Genomic DNA, 24,457 nt, shown 5'->3' with positions numbered 1-24,457 from the left:
ATACTGTCCATCAACCGCTCCCTGGATGGTGCCTTTATCAGATCGTCCAGGTATGGAATTATGTTCACTCCCTGTTTGTGGAGTAGCAACATCATCTCTGCCATCACTTTAGCTAACACCCTCGGTGCCGTGGAGAGACCAAATGGCAGGGCCTGGAACTGATAATGGCAGTCCTGCAGTGCAAACCGTAGATAAGCCTGATGAGGTGGCCAGATCAGAATGTGAAGGTACGCATCCTTGATATCCAGAGACACTAGGAACTCCCCCTTCTCCAGACCTGAGATCAATGCTCTCAGAGACTCCATCTTGAATTTGAACACTCGGAAGTACGGGTTCAATGACTTGAGGTTCAAAATCGGCCTTACCGAACCATCTGGTTTCGGTACTACAAACAAGTTGAAATAATATCCCTTGTTTTGCAGATGAGGTGGAACTGGAACAATGACCTGAGTCCGTAGCAGTTTTTGAATGGCATCCTGTAAAGTTATATTTGCCTCTTGTGAAACTGGTAAGCCTGATTTGAAGAATCTGTGAGGTGGGAGCTCCTGAAACTCCAGTCTGTAGCCCTGGGAAATAAGATCTATGACCCAGGGATCCTGGCATGATGATGTCCAGATGTGACTAAAAATTTTAGTCGGGCTCTCACCTGCCAGTCTTCCAGGCATCGCGGTCCACCGTCATGCTGAAGGCTTTGAGGAAGCAGAATTTGAGCTCTGTTCCTGTGAACCTGCATTTGCTGATTTTCGTGGTTTACCTCTAGCGCCTCTGGTGGCTGTAGAAGAAGCCTCTGGTGTTGCCCTTAAACTTGGCAGTCCGAAAGGACTGTAGATTAGGTCCTGAGTAAGCCTTCCTGGCTGGGGGAGCTGCAGAAGGAAGATACGTGGACTTACCTGCAGTAGCTTTGGAGATCCATTTGTCTAGTTCATCTCCAAATAAGGCCTCTCCTGTGAAGGGTAGCCCTTCCACGTCTTTCCTGGAGTCCGCGTCAGCAGTCCACTGGCGTAGCCATAAGCCTCTGCGTCCTGACACTGCCATAGCAGTGGTGCATGCATTAAGCAAGCCAAATTCTTTTATGGCTTCCACCATAAAATTTGCAGAGTCCTGTATATGCTGCAGGAGTAAAACAATCTCCCACTTAGGCAAGGTACCTAACCCCTCAATTAGGTTACCTGACCATTTTGCAATGGCCTTAGTAATCCACCCACATGCTATAGTGGGTCCCTGTGCCACCCCAGCAGCTGTATACAAAGGTTTGAGTGTATTCTCAATTCTGCAATCAGCCGTGTCTTTTAGGGAGGCTGCACCAAGGACAGGCAATACAATTTTCTGTGACAGCCTGGATACTGATGCATCCACTATCAGTGGATTTTCCCATTTATTTCTATCCTCAGGAGGAAAGGGAACCTAGGAAGGTTCGAAATGCATTAAGCAGCTGTGGCTATTCTTCAAATCTACTGGAATTGGAGCCTTCCATGGGAACTTTGAGTTTCCGGAACTCTATGGGACCTATGAGAGACTGATCATTTGATGAGTACTTGCATCCTACATATTAAATGGAGAACGTCTAGGGGAAACAGAGTTGGACAAAGATTTGGGTATATTCATTGATAATAGGCTTAATAACCATTCACAATGTCAAAACGCAGTAAAGAAGGCAAGTAAGGTGCTAGCGTGCATAAAAAGGGGAATTGAGACAAGGGACTCGGATGTAATCATGCCGCTGTATAAGGCATTGGTACGCCTGCACCTGGAATATTGTGTTCAGTTTTGGGCACCATTGTATAAAAAATACATCAGTGAACTCGAAAGTGTTGAAAGGCGAGCTACATAATTGATTACAGCATGCAAAACAATAAAGAAAAAATAGCAGCGCTGAATTCAATTAATACTAAAAATGAGATGAATTGGATGAAAACAGGTTAAAACATTTATTAATAACTCTAATAAAATACCAAATAAAAGTCAATATGATCACCGGCAGAATTAATGAAACCAGAAATGTCCGTTCCTTTTAAGTAACTGGACACCAGTTTGGGCAGATTTATATAGGCTTAGGAGCTGATTGCACAGTCCCAATGGAATTGTTACCGCTTCTTATGAAAAAGCTGCAGGACCTGCAGCGAAACACGTCAGGTGCCATCCTGATCACCATCCATTTGCTACAGAACCAGTGCCCGGACCATACTGGACGTCCAGATTCAACATTTTGGTGGATACAATAGGCTCACTAAGGACCCTTTCCACAAGCAAAACTCTGCATACTGGTGAGGATTGAGATTATGTTACAAACTTCTAATTGAAGAATCTTCTTATGGGACTTTCTCCCTCCAGCGGCATAAGAAGCGGTAACAATTCCATTGGGACTGTGCAATCAGCTCCTAAGCCTATATAAATCTGCCCAAACTGGTGTCCAGTTACTTAAAAGGAACGGACATTTCTGGTTTCATTAATTCTGCCGGTGATCGTATTGACTTTTATTTGGTATTTTATTAGAGTTATTAATAAATGTTTTAACCTGTTTTCATCCAATCCATCTCATTTTTAGTATTAATTGAATTCAGCGCTGCTATTTTTTCTTTATTGTTTTGCATGGTTTAGGTATCAGGATTGACTAATCCTGTTGTTTAGCAGCAGCATTAGTACAACAGCCCAATCTGCGCCCGAGCACCAACCTTGGTTACTTTCTTTAAATTGATTAAAGGCCTAGAAGGACTGGACTATAAGGAAAGACTTACTAGGCTGAATATGTATACACTAGAAAAGAGGAGATGTAAAGGGACATCACAAAGAGTTATCAGAGGAATTATTTATTAAAAGAACACAGTTTAGGACACGTGGGCACTCGCTGCGACTGGAGGAGAGAAAGCTCCGAACGCAACGGAGGAAAGGGTTCTTCACTGTGTGGAATTCCCTGCCAGGGAAGGTGGTAATGGCAGACTCTGTAATTATATTTAAAAAAGGAATGGATAAATTTCTGAATGAAAAAGCTATCCAAAGTTATAATGCTTAAAATATCAACGTGGTTAATCCGGGGGTAACATGCGTTATAGTAGCTAACTAGTCATAAAACATTGGTAGTCATTCCGAGTTGTTCGCTCTGTAATTTTCTTTGCATCGCAGCGATTTTCCGCTAATTGCGCATGCGCAATGTTCGCACTGCGACTGCGCCAAGTAAATTTGCTAAGAAGTTTGGTATTTTACTCACGGCATTACGAGGTTTTTTCTTCATTCTGGCGATCGTAATGTGATTGACAGGAAGTGGGTGTTTCTGGGCGGAAACTGGCCGTTTTATGGGAGTGTGTGAAAAAACGCTGCCGTTTCTGGGAAAAACGCGGGAGTGGCTGGAGAAACGGGGGAGTGCCTGGGCGAACGCTGGGTGTGTTTGTGACGTCAAACCAGGAACGAAATTGACTGAACTGATCGCAGTGGCAGAGTAAGTCCCGAGCTACTCAGAAACTGCAAAGAAATTTCTATTCGCAATTTTGAGAATCTTTCGTTCGCAATTTTGCTAAACTAAGATTCACTCCCAGTAGGCGGCGGCTTAGCGTGTGCAATGCTGCTAAAAGCAGCTTGCGAGCGAACAACTCGGAATGAGGGCCATTATTCGGCAAGTATGTAGGATCATTACAACTTAAACAGGTAGAGCACGATGGGCAATTTGCCTCTATTCAACCTCAAATACTATGTTACTATGTTAGTATGTGACTATGTGACTCCATCCACCAGTGTTTTACTTTAAGCTTTCTACTTTTTTATGTTTGTGAGTGCATTCTGTGCTGATAAAATAGCTACTGTACGTTGCCTACAGATGTTTGCACTATTGCATTATTTTCAATTTTTTAGCCCTTCACACTTTGTTTCTTGAAAGAAGCATGGGATTCAACAATTGTTTTTAATCGTGGATCAGTGTTGTTTGATATGTCTTCAAAAAACCTACGTTTGTGAGTGCAAAATTCTGACCATTAAAGAACATTCCATAGTATTTGGTGTTTTTGCACTATTGCTTTTTTTCTTTTGTAGCACAATATTTAAGGGATTGAGGTGGTCATTCCGAGTTGTTCGCTCGCTGCCGTTTTTAGCAGAATTGCGATCAGGCTAAAAACCGGCAATTCTGCGCATGCGTATGGGCCGCAGTGCGCACTCGCAAAGTACTTTCACACAAAACTATGCAATTTTACACAGGGCTGTGCAACGCTTTTCAGTCGCTCTGCTGATCGGTGAGTGATTGACAGGAAGTGGGTGTTTCTGGGTGGTAACTGAGCGTTTTCCGGGAGTGTGCTAAAAAACGCAGGCGTACCAGACGAAAAGGCAGGAGTGGCTGGGGAAACAGGGGAGTGGCTGGCCGAACGCAGGGCGTGTTTGTGACGTCAAACCAGGAACCAAACACAGTCTGCAGTGATCGCAATCTAGGAGTAGGTCTGGAGCTACTCAGAAACTGCAGGGAAATATTTAATAGCAGAACTGCTAACCTTTCGTTAGCAATTCTGCTAAGCTAAGATACACTCCCAGAGGGCGGCGGCCTAGCGTTTGCAATGCTGCTAAAAGCAGCAAGCGAGCGATCAACTCGGAATGAGGGCCTGAATTCCTTCATGGTCCACTTTTCCCTCTATCCGATTGTGTGAAAGATCTCAACCAGTACCCCTTGTACTCATTTAACAGTGTAAGCGCAATTGTACATTTTATCTATTTGATTTGCTCTTGTTGTTTTGGAAAAATTGGTTATTTTTTCCTTTAAGTATATGTGCTGCTAAACCACACTGTTTGAATCTGCGCAGATAGCACAAAATTTATATTTCAAATTCTTAAAGTGCCCAAGGCTCCTAGTGGACCCGTCTATACCCCATGGTACTAAATGGATTCCCAGTATCCTCTAGGATAGGGGTGGGCAAAATACGGCCCGCGGGCCGGATGCGGCCCGCAAACCGATCCTCTCCGGCCCACTGCCTCCCACCAGCGAGCAATGACAAGCGGCCCGAACGGCTGAGCTGCTTGTCATTGCTCTGAGCTGCAGTACCTCCAAGCTGCCGGCGGCGCCTCTCTCCCCTGCTGCTGCGTTGTAGCAGCCTCCTCCCTCCTCCAGAGTCCCCAGTGACAACGGCTGGGTTCAGCCGAAAAGGGGCGGAACTACGTGCCGAGAGGGGGGGGCTACATGGGACCTCAGGGGGCGGAGCTACACGGGACAAGTGCCAGACTTGTACAGAATAGATCCATCCTTCCTGCCACTGCCAGCCAGCCAGATCAGTAAAGTTAATGGGAAAAGTGAGTGAGAGAAAGAAAAGTGTGTGTGTGTGTGTGTGTGTGTGTGTGTGTGTGTGTGTGTGTGTGTGTGTGTGTGTGTGTGTGTATATTTGTGTGTGCGGGCAGTGGCGTCAGTCTGTTTTTAGGTTTGGGGGAGAGATCTTTAGCTCTCGCTGTACCAACCCCTCCCGTGTTCTGTCACCATGTCACCCCCGTGTTCTGTCACCATGTCACCCCCCCCCGTGTTCTTCTGTCACCGTGTCACACCCCCCATGTTCTGTCACTGTCACCCCCTCGTGTTCTGTCACCCCCCCTCCCCGTGTTCTGTCACTGTGTCACACCCCCCGTGTTCTGTCACCGTGTCACCCCCACCGTGTTCTGTCACCGTGTCACACCCACCGTGTTCTGTCACCGTGTCACACCCACCGTGTTCTGTCACTGTGTCACCCCCCCCCCCGTGTTCTGTCACCGTGTCACACACCCGTATTCTATCACCGTGTCACACCCCCGTGTTCTGTCACCGTGTCACACCCCGTGTTCTGTCACCGTGTCACCCCCCCTGTGTTCTGTCACCGTGTCACCCCCACCGTGTTCTGTCACTGTGTCACCCCCCCGTGTTCTGTCACCGTGTCACCCCCACCGTGTTCTGTCACCGTGTCACACCCCCCATGTTCTGTCACTGTCACCCCCCGTGTTCTGTCACTGTGTCACCCCCCCGTGTTCTGTCACCGTGTCACCACCACCGTGTTCTGTCACCGTGTCACACCCCGTGTTCTGTCACCGTGTCACACCCCCCGTGTTCTGTCACCGTGTCACCCCCACCGTGTTCTGTCACCGTGTCACACCCCCCGTGTTCTGTCACCGTGTCACACCCCCCGTGTTCTGTCACCGTGTCACACCCCCGTGTTCTGTCACCGTGTCACACCCCCCCCCCGTGTTCTGTCACCATGTCACCCCCCCCGTGTTCTGTCACCCCCACCGTGTTCTGTCACCGTGTCACACACCCCGTGTTCTGTCACCGTGTCACCCCCACCATGTTCTGTCACCGTGTCACACACCCCGTGTTCTGTCACTGTCACCCCCCCTCCCCGTGTTCTGTCACTGTGTCACACCTTTCCCCAGGGGCCATAAGACACTGGATAATTTGCTTGCTGCACAATAATTATCCTAAATAAAATGTTAATGTGTAAAAGGGGGCTCTACCTGCTGTAATGTGTAAAAGGGGCTCTACCTTCCATACTGTGTAAAAGGGGCTCTATCTGGTGTAATGTGTGTAAGTGGCGCTGTGTGGCGCAATTTGAATAATGGAGACTATTGTGCAGCCTAATATGAATCTGTATTATTTTTTGCCCACACCCCTTCCACATGAAGCACGTCCCTATATTTTTGGCAAGTGGGGGGAGCTGCTATTTTGTATGTAGCCCTAAGATACTGACAGGAAATGTCAAGTGGCCCCTCAGCTGAAATAATTGCCCACCCCTGCTCTAGGACATAAGAGAAAACAGGATTTTAATACCTACCGGTAAATCCTTTTCTCCTAGTCTGTAGAGGATGTTGGGGTCCACTTCAGTACCATGGGGTATAGACAGTTCCGCAGGAGCCATGGGCACTTTAAGACATTTCTAGAGTGTGAACTGGCTCCTCCCTCTATGCCCCTCCTGCAGACCTCAGTATAGGAACTGTGCCCAGGGAGACGGACATTTCGAGAAAAGGATTTACTTTTAAGTTAATGGTGAGATTCATACCAGCTCACACTTCAACCATACAGCACAACATGGCATTCAACAAAACACATGCCAATGAGCATGAACATTATAGCAAACGTGCTGAAAACATTTTTAACAACTAATAACTGCAGGTAAAGTATGCACTGGGCTGGGTGCCCAGCATCCTCTACGGACTAGGAGAAAAGGATTTACCGGTAGGTATTAAAATCCTGTTTTCTCATACGTCCTAGAGGATGCTGGGATCCACTTCAGTACTATGGGGTTATACCAAAGCTCCAGTACGGCGGGAGAGTGCGGATGACCCTGCAGCACCGATTGACCAAACTTTAGGTCCTCATCGGCCAAGGTGTCAAACTTGTAAAACTTAGCAAACGTGTTTGTTCCTGACCAAGTAGCTGCTCGGCAAAGTTGTAATGCCGAGACCCCCCGGGCAGCCTCCCATGATGAGCCCACCTTTCTAGTAGAATGGGCATGCACCGAATACGGTATTGGCAATCCTGCCATGGAATGAGCGTGATGAATCGTACCTCTGATCCAGCGCGCAATGGTCTGCTTAGAAGCAGGACACCCAATCCTGTTGGGAGCATACAGGACAAACAGAGCCTCTGTTTTCCGTATCCGAGCTGTTCTGGCGACATAAATGCTCAAAGCTCTGACCACATCCAGAGACTTTGAAGTAGCGAAGGTGTCAGTAGCCACTGGCACCACAATAGGTTGGTTTATATGAAAAGAAGAAACCACCTTTGGAAGAAATTGCTGACGAGTTCTTAACTCAGCCCTATCTTCATGAAAGATCGAGTAAGGGCTCTTGTGAGACAAGGCCCATAACTCAGACACCCTCCTTGTGGATGCCAAGGCCAACAGCATGACCATTTTCCAAGTGAGAAACTTTAACTCTATCTCCTGGAGAGGTTCAAACCAATCCGATTGAAGGAACTGCAACACCACGTTAAGATCCCATGGTGCCACAGGAGGCACAAATGGAGGTTGGATGTGCAGAACCCCTTTCACGAATGTCTGACTTCAGGAAGGGAGGCCAATTGTTTCTGAAAGAAAACCGACAAGACCGAAATCTGGACCTTGATTGAACCCAATCGTAGGCCCGCATCCACACCTGCCTGAAGAAAATGGAGAACTCTTCCGTTGGAGTTTTTCTTGGTTTCACACCAAGACACATATTTTCTCCAAATACGGTGGTAATGTTTAGACGTTACTCCTTTCCTGGCCTGAATAAGAGTGGGAATTACTTCTTTGGGAATACCCTTTCGGGCTAGGATCCGGCGCTCAACAGCCATGCCATCAAACGTAGCCACGGTAAGTCTTGATACACGCATGGCCCCTGCTGCAGCAGGTCCTCGTGAAGAGGAAGAGGCCGAGGATCTTCTATGAGCAGCTCCTGAAGATCTGGATACCAAGACCCCCTTGGCCAGTCTGGGACAATGAGGATTGCTCGAACCCCAGTTCTTCTTATGATCTTGAGAACTTTCGGTATGAGTGGAAGTGGAGGGAAGACATACACTGACCGAAACACATACTGGGTCACTAGTGCATCCACTGCTATTGCTTGAGGGTCTCTCGACCTGGAAAAATATCTCTGAAGCTTCTTGTTGAGACGAGATGCCATCATGTCTACTTGAGGAACTCCCCAAAGGCCTGTGACCTCTGCGAAGACTTCTTGGTGAAGGCCCCATTCTCCTGAAAATTGCCGACAGAGCTCTTGCATGTCTTTCTGCCCAGAGGAGGATCTTTGTCACCTCTGCCATTGCCGCTCTGCTTTTCGTTCCGCCCTGACGGTTTATGTACGCGACTGCTGTTACATTGTCCGACTGGATCTGTACGGGTTGATCTTGAAGAAGATGCACCGCTTGTAGAAGGCCACTGTAAATGGCTCTCAACTCCAGAATGTTTATGTGAAGACAAGTTTCTTGACCTGACCATCTTCCTTGGAAGCTTTACCCTGTGTGACTGCTCCCCATCCTCGGAGACTTGCATCCATGGTTACTAGGACCCAGTCCTGAATCCCGAACCTGCGTCCCTCTAGGAAGTGAGAACTGTGTAGCCACCACAGGAGCGAAATTCTGGCTTTGGATGACAGGATTATCCTCTGATGCATCTATAGATGGGATCCGGACCACTTGTCCAACAGGTCCCACTGGAATACTCTGGCATGGAATCGGACAAACTGTATGGCCTCGTAGGCCGCTATCATCTTTCCAACAACCGAATGCATCGATGAATCGACACTCTTGTTGGTTTCAGAATTTCTCTGGATTTCCAGAGCCTTCTCTACTGGAAGAAATACCCTCTGTAGTTCTGTGTCCAGTATCATCCCCAGAAAAGACAATCTTGTCGTTGGTTCCAACTGTGATTTTGGAAAATTTATGATCCAACCGTGTTGTTGAACTAAGTACTGTCAGGGAGAGTGCAATGTTCTGCACCAACCTTTCCCTGGACCTCGCTTTTATCAGGAGATCGTCCAGGTAAGGAATTATATTGACTCCTTGCTGTCGAAGGAGGACCATCATCTCCGCCATCACCTTGGTGAACATCCTCGTTGCCGTGGAGAGTCCGAACGGCAACGTCTGAAATTGGTAATGACAATCCTGTATCGCAAATCTCAGATAAGCTTGATGTGGAGGATAAATGGGAACATGTAAGTAGGCATCTTTTATGTCCACTGACACCATGAAGTCCCCTTCCTCCAGACTGGAAATCACTGCCCTCAGAGATTCCATCTTGAACTTGAACCGTTGCAGGTAGAGATTCAGAGTTTTCAGGTTTAGAATCGGTCTGACTGAGCCGTCCGGAACTATGAATAGGCTTGAATAAAACCCTTCTGCTTGTTGTAACAAGGGAACCAGGACAATGACTTGGTCCTGATACAATTTTTGTATTGCTGCTGCTACCACTTTCCTGTCTGGGATAGAAGCTGGTAAGGTCAATTTGAAAAATCGGCATGGGGTAATGTGTTGAAACTCCAGTTTGTACCCGTGGGACACTATTTGTAAGACCCACGGGTCCAGGCCAGATTGAACGCAGAACTGACTGAAGAGTTTCAGACGTGCCCCCACCTGAGCGGACTCCCGCAAGGGAGCCTCAGCGTCATGCTAAAGATTTGGCAGAAGCAGAGGCTGATTTCTGCTCCTGTGATCCTGGAGACACTGTGGACTTTTTTCCTCTTCCCTTTCCTTTACCCGCAAAGAAAGGGGAACCTTTACCCTTTTTGTATTTATTGGGCCGAAAGGACTGCATCTGAGAGTGATGTGTCTATTTCGCCAGCGCAGGAGCATTAGGCAAGAATGTCGACTTACCTGCGGTAGCCACAGAAACTAAAGCATCCAGTCCATCTCCAAACAAGGCCTCACCTTTATACGGGAGGGCCTCCATATTCCTTTTGGAATCTGCATCAGCATTCCATTGGTGAATCCACAATGTCCTCCTTGCTGAGATTGCCATGGTAGCGGCTCTTGATCCCAAGAGACCAATATCTTTCATGGCTTCAAGCATGTACGCAGCAGCGTCTTTGATATGACCTAACGTTAGGAGTATCTCGTCTCTATCTATTGTGTCTACGTCTGATGACAAGTTTTCTGACCACTTTTCAATAGCACTACTCACCCACGCACAGGCAATGGTAGGCCTGAGTAGTGTTCCATTGGCCACATAAATAGATTTCGACATAGTCTCTAACTTGCGGTCTGCCGGCTCCTTTACTGAAGTCGTCCCAGGCGCAGGGAGGATCAACTTTTTTGTTAACCGCGACAGGGCACCGTCTAAATCGGGGGATGACTTCCACCTTTTCCTGTCCTCTGCAGGGAAAAGGTAAGCTACCTGAATTCTTTTGGGAACCTGAAATTTCTTTTCAGGATTTGTCCAGACTCCCTCAAAGAGACTGTTCAGCTCATGAGATGGAGGAAAAGTTACATTAATTTTCTTTTCGTTACAAAAGTAAGCCTTCTGTGGTAAAGGAGGGGCCTCCGTAACTTCTAACACTTCCTTTATAGCAACAATCATGTATTGAATGTTTTTCGTTAACTTTGGATCTATTCCCCTGGAATCACTAGTGTCGACACAGGAATCAGAGTCCGTGTCGGTATCAGTTTGTACTATTTGTGCAAATGACCTTTTATGTGACCCAGAGGGGTCCCCTGTGGATGAAAAGGCAGAACTATTAAAAATCACATCTTCTACAGATTTCTCCAGTTTTCTGCATGAGACTCAGACTTATCCAATCTCTTACTGATATGATTCACACTATCACGTAATTCTTTCACCCATTCAGGCTCGTGGTGTGCCGGCAGCGCCACCACATTACAACTCTGTGTCCCTAAAATGGCTCCCTCAGGGGAAGAGCTCCCTGCCTCAGACATGTCACACACGTGCACAATCACACCACAGACACTCTGGGGCTTAATGGGGACTGACCCACAGTAAAGTCCGTCAGAAGGACACAGAAGGAATTGCCAGCTCACAACTCAGCGCCAACAGAAAAAATCCCTGTGCCGCGTACTTTGTACACAGAGACAAAAAATCCCTGTGTCACGTACTTTGTACACAGAGATCTTCAAGCGCTTTATATTATGAATAATAGGTTATAGCACCGAATATTACACCCCCTCCCCTTTTTTGGCACCCTGATACTTGATTCAGAAGAGCAGAGGAGCATCAGCGTTTCTTGCCCTGCAGCTGCTGGGAGAAAATTGAGCTGAGCAGTGTGCTGGCTGCCTGAGGAAGAAGCCCCACCCCTTGTGATGGCGCATTTTTCATCAGCTTTTAGAATAGATATTTATACTGGCGGGGGTGTAGGACAGTGTAAACACAAAGTATGCTACCTTTTGCCAGTGAGAGTAGGTTTCATGCTGCCCAGGGCAACCCCCCCAACCCCCCCCACGCGCGCCCTGCACCCTGCTGTGCACTGTGTTATGGATAGCATGTTCGTGCAGCGTTCCCGTCACGATGACCGGAGATCCCTCTCTGCTGATCTCCGGTGATACAACTCACCAGTCTTCTGACTTCTGGCTCTGTTAGTGGGGTGACGGCGTGCTGTGGGAGTGAGCGCGTAGCCGCAGCTAGTGTTCAGTACCCTTCAGGAGCTAATGGTGTCCTGTCAGCAAGAAGCAGAGCCATGAAATTCTTTAGGAAGTTGGTTCCTACTTCTTCCCCCTAAGTCCCATGAAGCAGGGAGTCTGTTGCCAGCAGTCTCCCTGAAAATAAAAGACCTAACATAAAGTCTTTTAGTGAAACTCAGTAGAGCTACACTAGAGTGCGACCAGTCTGCCTGGGACATTTTCTAAAGTGAGGTCTGCAGGAGGGGCATAGAGGGAGGAGCCAGTTCACACTCTAGAAAAGTCTTAAAGTGCCCATGGCTCCTGCGGAGCCGTCTATACCCCATGGTACTGAAGTGGACCCCAGCATCCGTATGAGAAAAGAAGGTGTAATAAACAAACAATCAATATCACATTCCATTTCACAATATGGCGAGCATATAATCATAGAAATACAACCTTGTGAAATGCAGAACAATCAAGTAAGGGGGGACAAAAAGGGCAGACAAAGACGAACAGGGGGAGACAGAGGGCCAGACAGAGGGAGTACTTCAGATGTGCCAATGGTAAAACAGATCACAACAGAATTAGTTCAGGAATCCGTTTCAACTGCAGGGGAACGTAAGACTGATAGGGCCATGGGGACACTGCAGAGGCGTATCTAGGATAGGGTGAGTGGGGCACGTGCCCTGGGCGCCTTGGCAGGCCCAGGAGAGGGGGGCGCCGCTGGCGACCAGGGCATCATGCCCCACTCGCCCCCGTCAACCCTAAATGTGAGGGGAGGAGAGCGCAGCGTCTCTCCCTCCCCTCACCGCCGCTGCCAGCACAAGCAGCGCTGCTGTGTCCGGTCTCCGGCGCTAGCCAATCAGAGCTTGCGGACCGGCTCCTGATTGGCTGCCGGTCCGCGAGCTCTGATTGGCTAGCGAACCGGCGCCAGACAGCCGCCGGAGACCTGGAGCGGTGAGGGGAAGGAGAGGCGCTGCGCTGTGCTCTCCTCACCTCACAGAGAGCAAGCGGTGAGTGACGGGGGGTGGCGGGCTTGGCGGCACAGTGGGGCATGTATCTGGCACCAAATGGGGCATATGTAACTGGCACTGAGTGGGGCCTGGCACTGTGGGGCATGTAACTGGCACTGTGGGGCAATGTAACTGGCATTGTGGGGCATGTAACTGGCACTGTGGGGCATGTAACTGGCACTGTGGGGCTATGTAACTGGCATTGTGGGGCATGTAACTGGCACTGTGGGGCATGGAACCGGCACCGTGGGGCAATGTAACTGGCACCGTGGGGCAATGTAACTGGCACTGTGAGGCAATGTAACTGGCATTGTGGGGCATGTATCTGGCACTGTGGGGCAATGTATCCGGCACTGTGTGGCATGTATCTGGCACTGTGGGGCAATGTATCTGGCACTGTGGGGCATGTAACTGGCACTGTGGGGCATGTAACTGGCACTGTGGGGCTTTGTATCTGGCACTGTGGGGCAATGTAACTGGCACTGTGGGGCATGTATCCGGCACTGTGGGGCATTGTATCTGGCACTGGGGGGCAATGTAACTGGCACTGTGGGGCATGTATCCGGCACTGTGGGGCATTGTATCTGGCACTGGGGGGCAATGCAATTGGCACTGTGGGGCATGTATCCGGCACTGTGGGGCATTGTATCTGTAACTGGGGGGCAATGTAACTGGCACTGTGGGGCATTGTATCTGGCACTGTGGGGCAATATAACTGGCACTGTGGGGCATTGTATCTGGCACTGTGGGGCATTGTATCTGGCACTGTGGGGCAATGTAACTGGCACTGTGGGGCAATGTAACTGGCATTGTGGGGCATGTATCTGGCACTGTGGGGCAATGTATCCGGCACTGTGCGGCATGTATCTGGCACTGTGGGGCAATGTATCTGGCACTGTGGAGCATGTAACTGGCACTGTGGGGCATGTAACTGGCACTGTGGGGCATTGTATCTGGCACTGTGGGGCAATGTAACTGGCACTGTGGGGCATGTATCCGGCACTGTGGGGCATTGTATCTGGCACTGGGGGGCAATGTAACTGGCACTGTGGGGCATGTATCCGGCACTGTGGGGCACTGTATCTGGCACTGGGGGGCAATGCAATTGGCACTGTGGGGCATGTATCCGGCACTGTGGGGCTTTGTATCTGGCACTGGGGGGCAATGTAACTGGCACTGTGGGGCATAGTATCTGGCACTGTGGGGCAATGTAACTGGCACTGTGGGGCATTGTATCTGGCACTGTGGGGCATTGTATCTGGCACTGTGGGGCAATGTAACTGGCACTGTGGGGCAATGTAACTGGCACTGTGGGGCATTGTATCTGGCACTGGGGGGCAATGCAATTGGCACTGTGGGGCATGTATCCGGCACTGTGGGGCAATGTAACTGGCACTGTGGGGCAATGTAACTGGCACTGTGGGGCATTGTATCTGGCACTGTGGGGCATTGTATCCGGCACTGTGGGGCATTGTATCTGGCACTGGGGGGCAATGTAACTGGCACTGTGGGGCATAGTATCTGGCACTGTGGGGCAATGTAACTGGCACTGTGGGGCATTGTATCTGGCACTGTGGGGCATTGTATCTGGCACTGTGGGGCAATGTAACTGGCGCTGTGGGGCAATGTAACTGGCACTGTGGGGCATTGTATCTGGCACTGGGGGGCAATGCAATTGGCACTGTGGGGCATGTATCCGGCACTGTGGGGCAATGTAACTGGCACTGTGGGGCAATGTAACTGGCACTGTGGAGCATAGTATCTGGCACTGTGGGGCAATGTAACTGGCACTGTGGGGCATTGTATCTGGCACTGTGGGGCATTGTATCTGGCACTGTGGGGCAATGTAACTGGCACTGTGGGGCATTGTATCTGGCACTGTGGGGCAATGTAACTGGCACTGTGGGGCAATGTAACTGGCACTGTGGGGCAATGTAACCGGCACTGTGGGGCATGTATCCGGCACTGTGGGGCATTGTATCTGGCACTGGGGGGCAATGTAACTGGCACTGTGGGGCATTGTATCTGGCACTGTGGGGCAATGTAACTGGCACTGTGGGGCATTGTAACTGGCACTGTGGGGCATTGTATCTGGCACTGTGGGGCAATGTAACTGGCACTGTGGGGCATTGTATCTGACACTGTGGGGCAATGTAACTGGCACTGTGGGGCATTGTATCTGGCACTGTGGGGCAATGTAACTGGCACTGTGGGGCATTGTATCTGGCACTGTGGGGCAATGTAACTGGCACTGTGGGCCATTTTCAGTGGCCACACCAATTCTGGAGCGTGGCCACACCCCTTCTGGAGTGTGGCCACGCCCATTTTTTTTCGGCGCGCGCCTTCGGCACGCGCACATACTTCCTTAGCTATGCTTTTTTTTTTTTTTTTTTTTTTGGGGGGGGGGCGCCATTTTACATCTTGCCGTGGGCTCCAAAAACCCTAGTTATGCCTCTGGGACACTGTATATAGTAGACTGTCCCTATGTCTCCCGGTATTCACTCCATTTAAACCATTTCGTATGTATTGAAGAGGCAGAAGAATAATATTTACAACTAGCTGTTTCAAATAGAAAATGTTTGTGGATATTATTCACAATGAGTCGTGTACAGGCCACTGAAGCCGATTTCCACAGTTGCGCAATAGCAGCTTTAGTTGAAATTAAAATATGTCCTAAAAAATAAGCATCACCGCTTAGAAGTTGCTGTGAATAATAATAAAATACCCCCAACACATCTTCTATCAGAGAAAACACCTCAGACCAGAGCGACCACAGCAATGGGCACATTCAAAAGATATGAAAAATTTACCCCATGCAACCGCAGTTCCTCCAGCAATACCGGGAAGTGCAAGGCCACATTTGTGCTGTCGTTCTGGTGTAAAGTATGCCATATGGAACAGCTTGTAAAACATCTCAGAATGGTTCAGACATTTGGACATTTTAAAACAAGTGTAAAGGGCCCTACACACTTACCGATCTGCCTCCGAGCTGCCCGATGGCGGAGACGGCCGACAGGCGACTCGGCAGCGGGGGAATGGTGACGTTTTTTCACTCCCCCCGTCACCCGGGTCTATAGCACTGCATGCTAATATGGACAATCTCCTAATCTTGCATGCATAAGCGGCGGGGCACCAACGATTAACGAGCGAGGGGCCGCGCATCGTTAATCGTTGGTGCCTACACACTGCACGATATGAACGAGTTCTCATTGATTAATGAACGAGAACGATCATATCGTGCATTTTATCTGTTAGTGTGTAGGGCCCTTTAGATAGGATCCCACTCCTCCTCTCGAAGAGTTCTAGATAAATCTTTTTCTCAATTAATATGGGCCGTTAGTTTTCCTTTTTTATAGATAAACACTATGTATTGGTACCACCTCGTTATACCTAAGCTGTGCGAAATGGAAGTCAATCTACAATACAATAATTTGGGGGAAGGTGGAGGTATTATGCATCTGTCAAAGATAAGTATTCAACCAATGACGTAATAAAAGATATTTATAAAAGTCTTGTTTATGAATATTAAATTGCGTTTGAATTTGGGAAAGGACACCAAGCTTCCTGCTGGAAAACATAATTTAATTGTGAGAGACCTGCCGCAGTCCACGTGTCAAGTTCAGGAAGAGCCGTGCAATAGTCAAAAGGGATAGATCAGGGGCAGGCAGAGATACGTCCGTGTCTGCAGAGACAATTTGATGCTATACAGAGAGGGTATCCATTCTCTAGGTCGACAAGACTTAGGTCGACAGTGTCTAGGTCGACCACTATTGGTCGACAGTAACTAGATCGACAGGGTCTCTAGGTCGACATGTTCTAGGTCGACAGGTCAAAAGGTCAACACGAGTTTTTCAAAAATGTTTCTTTTTTTTAACTTTTTCATACTTTATGATCCACGTGGGCTACAATTGGGAACGATAACCTGTGCCGAGCGCAGAGGTAGTGAAGCTAGGCACCTTGCCCGAAGCATAGCGAGCGAAGTGAGCCATGCAAGGGGACGCAGTGCAGTAATTGGGGTTCCCGGTCACTGTACGGTGAAAGCAACACCAAAAAAGTTTAAAAAACGAATGTCGACCTTTTGACCTGTCGACCTAGACTAAGTTGACCTAGAGACCCTGTCGATCTAGAATCCCTGTCGACCTAGTTACTGTCGATCAATAGTGGTCGACCTAGACACTGTCGATCTAAGTGTGGTCGACCTTCAATAACACACCCACAGAGAGAGTGGTTCTAATCACAGCACCCGGGCCATGCCATATTGGGACAGCCTGTGGAGGAAGCCAAATAAAATTTGAAGGGCCAATGGATTCGAAAAGAAACGCTCTATCTGCACCCAAGGTTTTGGTCCCTGCAATGTAAACCAGTCCCGAACCTGACTAAGTATGCAGATTGAGTGAAAGTTATCAAGATCAGGATATCTCATGTAATAACCATTCAGTGACCAACAAAAGCACACAGCAATGGGATATAGTTACAATCAAATAGGTCGCTATCACTCACCCAATGTACCCCCAAATATCTGATAGATCTAGTTTGCAAAGCATACCGATATCTGTCTTTAAGCAAATTAACAACTGCTACAGGTATATTAAAAGGAAGGTCTTTAGTCTTGGAAGTATTTAGTTTATAGAAAGAAATACGTGAATACTCCTCAGTGACTAAGTGGAGTCAAGGAAGGGATGTAATAAACACAAAGGGATGTCATCAGAGAACAGGCTAATTTTATGGGAGAGACTCTCTAACATGGGTCCTCTGATTTCCTCAATAGATCTGATTTTGTCAGCAAGAGGCTCAATGGCCAAAGCAAAAATAAGGGGGGACAGGGGCAACCCTGTCTGGTACCAGTGATAATATCAAACCCCAAGGAGAGACAGCCATTTACAAAGACCTTTGCAGAGGGAATAGTGTATAAAGCTAAAATAGAGCCTAAATACCAGCCACAAACACCAAATTGTGTCAAAACTTCATCATGATCTTCTAATGAAAGCCATTTTGCGCCTCTGTGCTTCTTGGTGCCCACCAAGCAATGTAATAAAAAGTTTCAAGCAAAAAAAAAAAAAATGCAACATTAAAAAAACACGAATGTAGGTCCTAAATTAGGCAAAACTGAGCAGCATTTCAGAAAAAAGAGTGAAAAGTTGTCTTATTGAAAGGGGTGAAACTAAAGTGGCAGAAGCTCAAAGCATCGTCTGACAGTGGAGAATATGAGTCCTGCCCAGGCTTTCCAAAGATAGTTTGAAACAGAATTGTTTAGTGGTGTGCCCTGAGTACACTTGGTAATGAGGCAAGCATACTCTTGACTGTGTATGATTTTCTTGACCATTATCAGCTTCACATAAAAACAAGGTTGTTGCACTATCAGAAAATAAATCAGCATTACTAATTAATAAAATGTCATAAAAGAGTGGGCTTTAAAGGGAGACCCACAGAAAGCACAAATGTACTTAATTACAATTATGGAAACACTTGTTTGCACATTTTTCTTATTAATTACACATGTACTTTATGTACAATAGCTACTGTAGCAAGTAAGATGTAACAATAAAGGAAAGGTTGAATTCAGATTCTTATCTTTCTGTAGAATATTTCTGTAGTGCTATTCCCAAGGTTTAGTTGTATAGTGTCACTAGTAAATCACTAATAAATCCATGGGGATAATAATATGTAGAACTTTAACCTGTCTATTAATGTATGACAGTTATCACCTGGGCTAACCCTGCCCTCTAGAGGCAACAAGTAGGAAGTAGTGTCTTTAACCATCATGAGCGAAGACATTTCAGCAAGTGAGCAAGTGGCAAGCAGTTTTCCATGCCGAAGATTTTTCACATGGATGTAGTGCGTATATGTGAATGCGCCAACATGTTGTGAATAGAGAGCATAAAGTAGAATGGGCTTAAAAATCATGCAGCATAAGAAACATTTTATATATTCCATCCACTCAAGTTTTACATACAGCAGATATAGAATATTCATTAGACTTCAGTACATTCATTTACTAGCACCTGTCACGGTAGCACAAGACTTATTTACTTCTTGCTCCATTCAAAGCTTTAAACACAAATTAAATGCATTGAGGTTAATTAAATGCATTCAAATGACCTAGTGAAAGCAAGTGTAAACATTGTTAATAAATGCAAATAAAACTCCAGTGAGTATAATGCTTAAGGCTTGTACACAAGTGTGTTTACATACATATAGTCATAATCAACAGTCCAGGCACTGACCTCTAACTAGGCTTACCATACCATCCCTTTAAACCGGGACGCTCATGGATTATACAGGTCCTGTGGCTGATTAAACCAGGTGAAATGCAGGCTTGAAGTCAGCCACCTCAGAACCTGTGTAAATCATAGGTGTTCCGGTTTAATGGGATAGCATATGCGGATCCAGGGGGGGGGGGGGGTGCACTCGGGCCCGTGCCCCCCACCCCCCACCCCCCCTGTCGTTTCTGACTTCTTCTTTTTTTCAAAAGGAGAACAGCAGCAGCACTGCTGCTATTTCCATCAGTCAGATTTGAGAAAAGAGCCGGCAGGCACTAGGACCCGCCGCGGCTCTAACGGCAAGTCCATGTGGTAACCATTGGGGATGCTGTAGCTGCAGCTCTAGCCTCCCCCTGCTCACACTGCAACCTACCTCCTCCACTGCCAGTCAGAGTCTAGCCCAGGCGCGGGGTTCAAATGCCAGCATCAAGTAAGACTGTTACTTATGATGGCGCAGAAGGCTTCATTAGCCCTCACTGCACTGCACAGTTTCCCAGCACTTCCTTCTCCACTTCCTTTACCACCATGCTAGGTGCAGTCAAACTCAGCTCAGCTTTGAGAAGGCAGCCCGTGTGATTGTGACAGGGCTGTCCTGCAGAAGTCTTATGCTGCTTGTTGGAGATCCAGCTGGCTGCTTCTGCTAATCAAAGATGGGCAGTTCGTGTCCTGCAGTCTGAGTCTCAAGACAAGGTATGCTGCACCTGCCACCACCAACTAAAAACTATAATAATTATATTGTACTGGGGTGCCTTCCAGGCTCCCATAACTAATGGAACAGGTGACCAACATTTCAAGGCCCAATCAGCCTTTTCATCAGGGTGAAACATTGGCAATAAACCAGGATGCGCTCCTACAGCCAATTATGTGAGGCCACGCCCCCTGTGATACCACTCCTCTTATCTGGGAGCATGCGTGCCTTAGGTGCATGTAAATATAACTATTACCGTTCCCCTATCATGGTGCCCCCCCTTTCATTTTCTTCTGGATCCGCCCCTGTGGGATAGTATGGCAAGTCTACCTCTAACTAAGTAGGATTCATCCTCACAATAAAGCGAACAAGATTACATGACCATTAGCAGGATTAATAAGAGACTGACAGAGCCACAGTACTAAAGGGACATTCCAGCTTGGTAAAGGCCTCACTGGGTAACCTCAGAAAAAGCTGTACTCTGAGGTGGCTGCGGTCACATCATCTTATATCTCCCCTTGCGACCTGGGTCTGAGTACTTTAAAGACACCCCCACCGTCTATGCAGAAAAAGAAATGTAGAAAAAAAAGTTATGGTACATGTTAACGGCAACAATCTTTTTTTTTTATTATTTCCATCAACCCTCTCACTATGTGTATGCACAATCAATTCACTATCTAGTCAGTGATACTGAAGGCAAAATCTCTTCACCATATACCATAAAAGCCTCCAGCTCATGTTTGGGATCAGACACTCAAACGAGCAAGGCTGGAGGAGCATTATACAGAATTCTTTAAACAAAGACCCATATTCACACTTATCAAACCTGGCACAAAGAAAAAGTACTTTCACCTACAGGAACCAATATGGTGAGTGCTTTTTTTCTAAACTGTACTAGGCAAATTGCAACTTGATTATCTGTTAAAGTTAACAGCACCTTTTTACCGCACTCCTCTTTCATGAATGTTCACACTAGAAAGATGCAGAAGACATATTAATTTATTGTTTTATGGGGTATTTTTGTAAGAAACCCTAAAATATCAGGAACTTGAGGATTCATTTAGATTTTAGAAGACTCTGAAATGCAGTTTTTCTAGTAAGTAAGTGTAACAGAAGAGGATCATAAGAAGTTTGGGGAGACAGCACTGTATTAAACAGTACAGGTTCAATCTTGATAAATGGCTTGCTACCATGAAGGAAGCTGTAAAACCAACGTAACGCATCTGTGAAACCATGAATTGGTGTGTGCTAAATGCTCTTCTGTTGGCAAGAGAGAGAGCGAGTGTTCAATTATAATCCTCCCAGATCACTCTAAAGCATGTGGACCAGTGGTGGATTTTACCTGGGGGTTGCAGCCCCCACAGTAAACACTGACAATAGGCATACTGTGTGTTCAGACTTAGAATGCCGACATATTAATGATTGGAATTACAGCATTTGGACAATATCGGATATGCAACGTCAAACAACACGGTAAAGTAGAGTTTCCCAAAGTCCACCATTACAATCCAGTATGATGAAATCCAGATTTTAAAGATATCCATGCCTGACCACAGGTGACTTAATTAGTGCCTTAGTCAATGTTATTTAACCACCTGGAATCAAGCATGGATATCCTTAAAAACTGGACTGTAATGGTGGAGTTAAAGCATCATGTTCGAAGTTGTAAATCTACACAACCTGCACCCATTGTAGATACGACCATGGTTGCGAGATGTTCTGTTCCTTTAGATGCCACCCGTGAAAGAAAATGTGAAAATATTTACCCCTCTGCAGTTGTTTGGACTGTAGCAGATGATTGGTTTTTAAGTTCCTCTCACTGTAATTTCTTACATAGGACTCCATCATCCCTTCACCAAAAATATAAAAAAAAGGTTGTTGTTTTCTAATTAATAAAGAGAGATGTTAAAATGCATTCCAAAATGCAAATAAGGAATAATGTAACTCATCTACTATTAAAACCAACTCTATAAGATAATGGCAATCACTTATATGGTTTTACCTATGCAGCAAACGTAGATTGCTTTTGTGGGTTGCAGATTCTATACTTTTGAATACATGAACAGTCTGATTAAATTGTTTAGGCAACTTACAGTTGGTGAAAAAAACCAGAAACTTGCCCTTGGCAAAAGAGGTTCTTAAGGGAGCACCAATATATTGTAGCTAATTAGCAGCAGATTTAAAGAAAACAGGGATCACTTCTCTGACTAAAACCAAAGGCGTAGCTACCATAGGTGCAGACAGTGCAGCTGCTATGGGGCCCAGAGCTGAGAGGGGCCCACCTTCCCTGTCAAAGTTACATGTGTTATATATGTTTTTCGCCATTAGGTGGTACGTAGGGGCCCTGTCAAACTTTTTCCTTGGGAAGTGGATAACATTTATATCATGAGAACCGAGGGAATTTCAGAGAACCGCTGTCCCTGAAAGTTACATCCCAGGCACATCGGAGGAGTCTTTCACATTTAAAAAAAAAACGCCTTCTGAGAAACTGACACTGTGGGGGAATTCAATAAACAAAACTGGAAACCCTGCAGTGCGTGAAAAAATAAAATAAAACATACTCACCTATCTGGTGCTCTATGGTGGTTTCCTGGGTTCCGGTGGTCACCCCTCCATATTGCCATTTAGAGAGGGCTGATGGGAGGCGCAAGGGCTGCTGGGAGATGTAGTTCTTCCAGCAGCCGGCTCCAGGGAGGATTACACTGCGGGAGGGGGGTCTTCACACACATTGGGAGGTCACTCACACTCATGTACACACACTAGCAAACACTCACAGACACTCCACGCACACTACATATTCACCGCTGCTACAGAGGACAGATTCCAGACACTGGATACAGAAGATCCCACCTCGGAAGGTGAGTAATAATTGACTAATAATTGACTAAGTAATTGGAAACTTCCAATTGCATCCAATTTGCCGGAGAGTCAATCCATGTGGAGTGGTCCAGCCCTGGTTGCTTGACCATTTTTTCTTTTTTGTGTGTGTGATGACCCCTGTAAGTTAGTAGTCAGAAACCACCATTAAGAAAATTTTGGGGTTTGTATTTCAGTGGGAAGGAATACAATTTCAGAGCTTTAATTTTGTTTGGGAATAGTTGTATACTCATAGATTTGCCAAATACATTTTGAGTTATCTATCTTATCTACTTTTTTTTTTTTTTTTTAGAACACTTTGAACCTAAATTGACCTCTTATATTTCTGGTGTAGGACCTGATAAAAATTTCAAATTCACAGCAATACACAGTACTTTATGAAGGGTAACTGTATAAAAAAAAAAAAAAAATTGGAGTTTCATATTCCATTGTTTGACATTCCATTTGTTTCCATTAAAAAAAAAATATATATATATATATATATATATATATATAAATTGAATACAACTGAATTCCCCCATAGAGTCAGACCATTGATGCTAATTGGGACTGCAGTCTGCAGTGGTAATTATCCTTTTGCAAGAGATTTCTATGAAGTTTCTTGCATTAGACTATTACTACAAACTAAAGTAACAAAGTATGCAGACGCTGTAGTTTCTAAATAATTTTATGGAAAAAATAAAAATCCCTTGATTAATAGGCCCCTAAATCCTGTTAAAAGTCTGTCTGGATAGCAAAGGATTATATGGGGCACATAGCATATCAAATTGAATCTCAATCTCAGAGGGGGACTTGATACAAGGTTCAAAGGAAATTTTTCAAAAGGAGATATTATTGAAGGTATACATGGAAATGTATATACAAAGGGATGTGAACGTTAATCTTGCAGAACAGTGGCTACTAATAGCATCCTTTTCAGTACTGTGAGCCCCTCTGGTGTCTGGTCCTTGTAAATACGGAAGCACAGTCAAATTAAGTTTATATCTTTGCTGAGGTACAGTAGTAATCCCCAAAAGATGAAACAAACAAAGCCACTGAGATGAAACTCTGTTGGCAGAGTAAAAGTCAATCAGATGCCTCCTGACATGTTCCTAAATGCACTTTTCTCAGTTACTTTGAGAACTTGCTTGAAAGTGACATGTTTTATTAAATCGGCCCCAAAGCTCGCAGTTACACACTTTGCTTTTTAATTTTGCCACCATCTGCAACAGTATAAAAGCAGTGTGGTTTACACCACAATTACACAGCATTTGTGGAATAATTCAATACAATTACAGACACAGGCACACATACTTACATTGCTATATATTGATAAGGATAGTTACCTTGCTCTCTGTGTAAATGATCTATAAAAACACATGGCGGCAGCAGCAGCAGGACTGTGTATACTCTGGTTACTCGGCAACCCCACAATAGTTTGCAGAAATCTATGACCTACAAACTTCCTTTGTTCTAGAGGATAGGCTTGCCACCTAGCAACAGCTAGTGGGTTGTGTAGCAAGCATCCTGATTCTCCGCTGGAAGGCAGGGAAGATACATTTTTATTTCACTAACCTGCTGAGACCCAAAATTAATAGTGAAGTTGCACCTGCCCGGCAAGCTAGGA

General features: G+C 46.3%; 1 protein-coding gene across 2 annotated transcripts in view; it reads right to left on the bottom strand.

Annotated features, from left to right (window-relative positions):
- The window catches only part of STPG1 (sperm tail PG-rich repeat containing 1), a 221,110-nt gene extending 196,858 nt beyond the window's left edge, over positions 1-24,252 (bottom strand). For both annotated transcript variants that reach the window (XM_063954298.1, XM_063954299.1), the window contains exons 1-2: positions 24,177-24,252; positions 21,741-21,824 (exon numbers count right to left, since the gene is read on the bottom strand). In XM_063954298.1, coding sequence (XP_063810368.1) covers positions 21,741-21,822 — 82 coding nt within the window. In that variant the 5' untranslated portion in view covers positions 21,823-21,824; positions 24,177-24,252. The remainder of the gene's footprint in view (positions 1-21,740; positions 21,825-24,176) is intronic.
- Positions 24,253-24,457: the final 205 nt, after the last annotated feature.

This window comes from Pseudophryne corroboree, chromosome 2 (assembly GCF_028390025.1).
Source record: "Pseudophryne corroboree isolate aPseCor3 chromosome 2, aPseCor3.hap2, whole genome shotgun sequence".
Lineage (NCBI taxonomy): Eukaryota > Metazoa > Chordata > Amphibia > Anura > Myobatrachidae > Pseudophryne > Pseudophryne corroboree.
The sequence above is the reverse complement of the archived record's forward strand: the minus strand, read 5'-3'. Positions and strand labels throughout refer to the sequence as shown.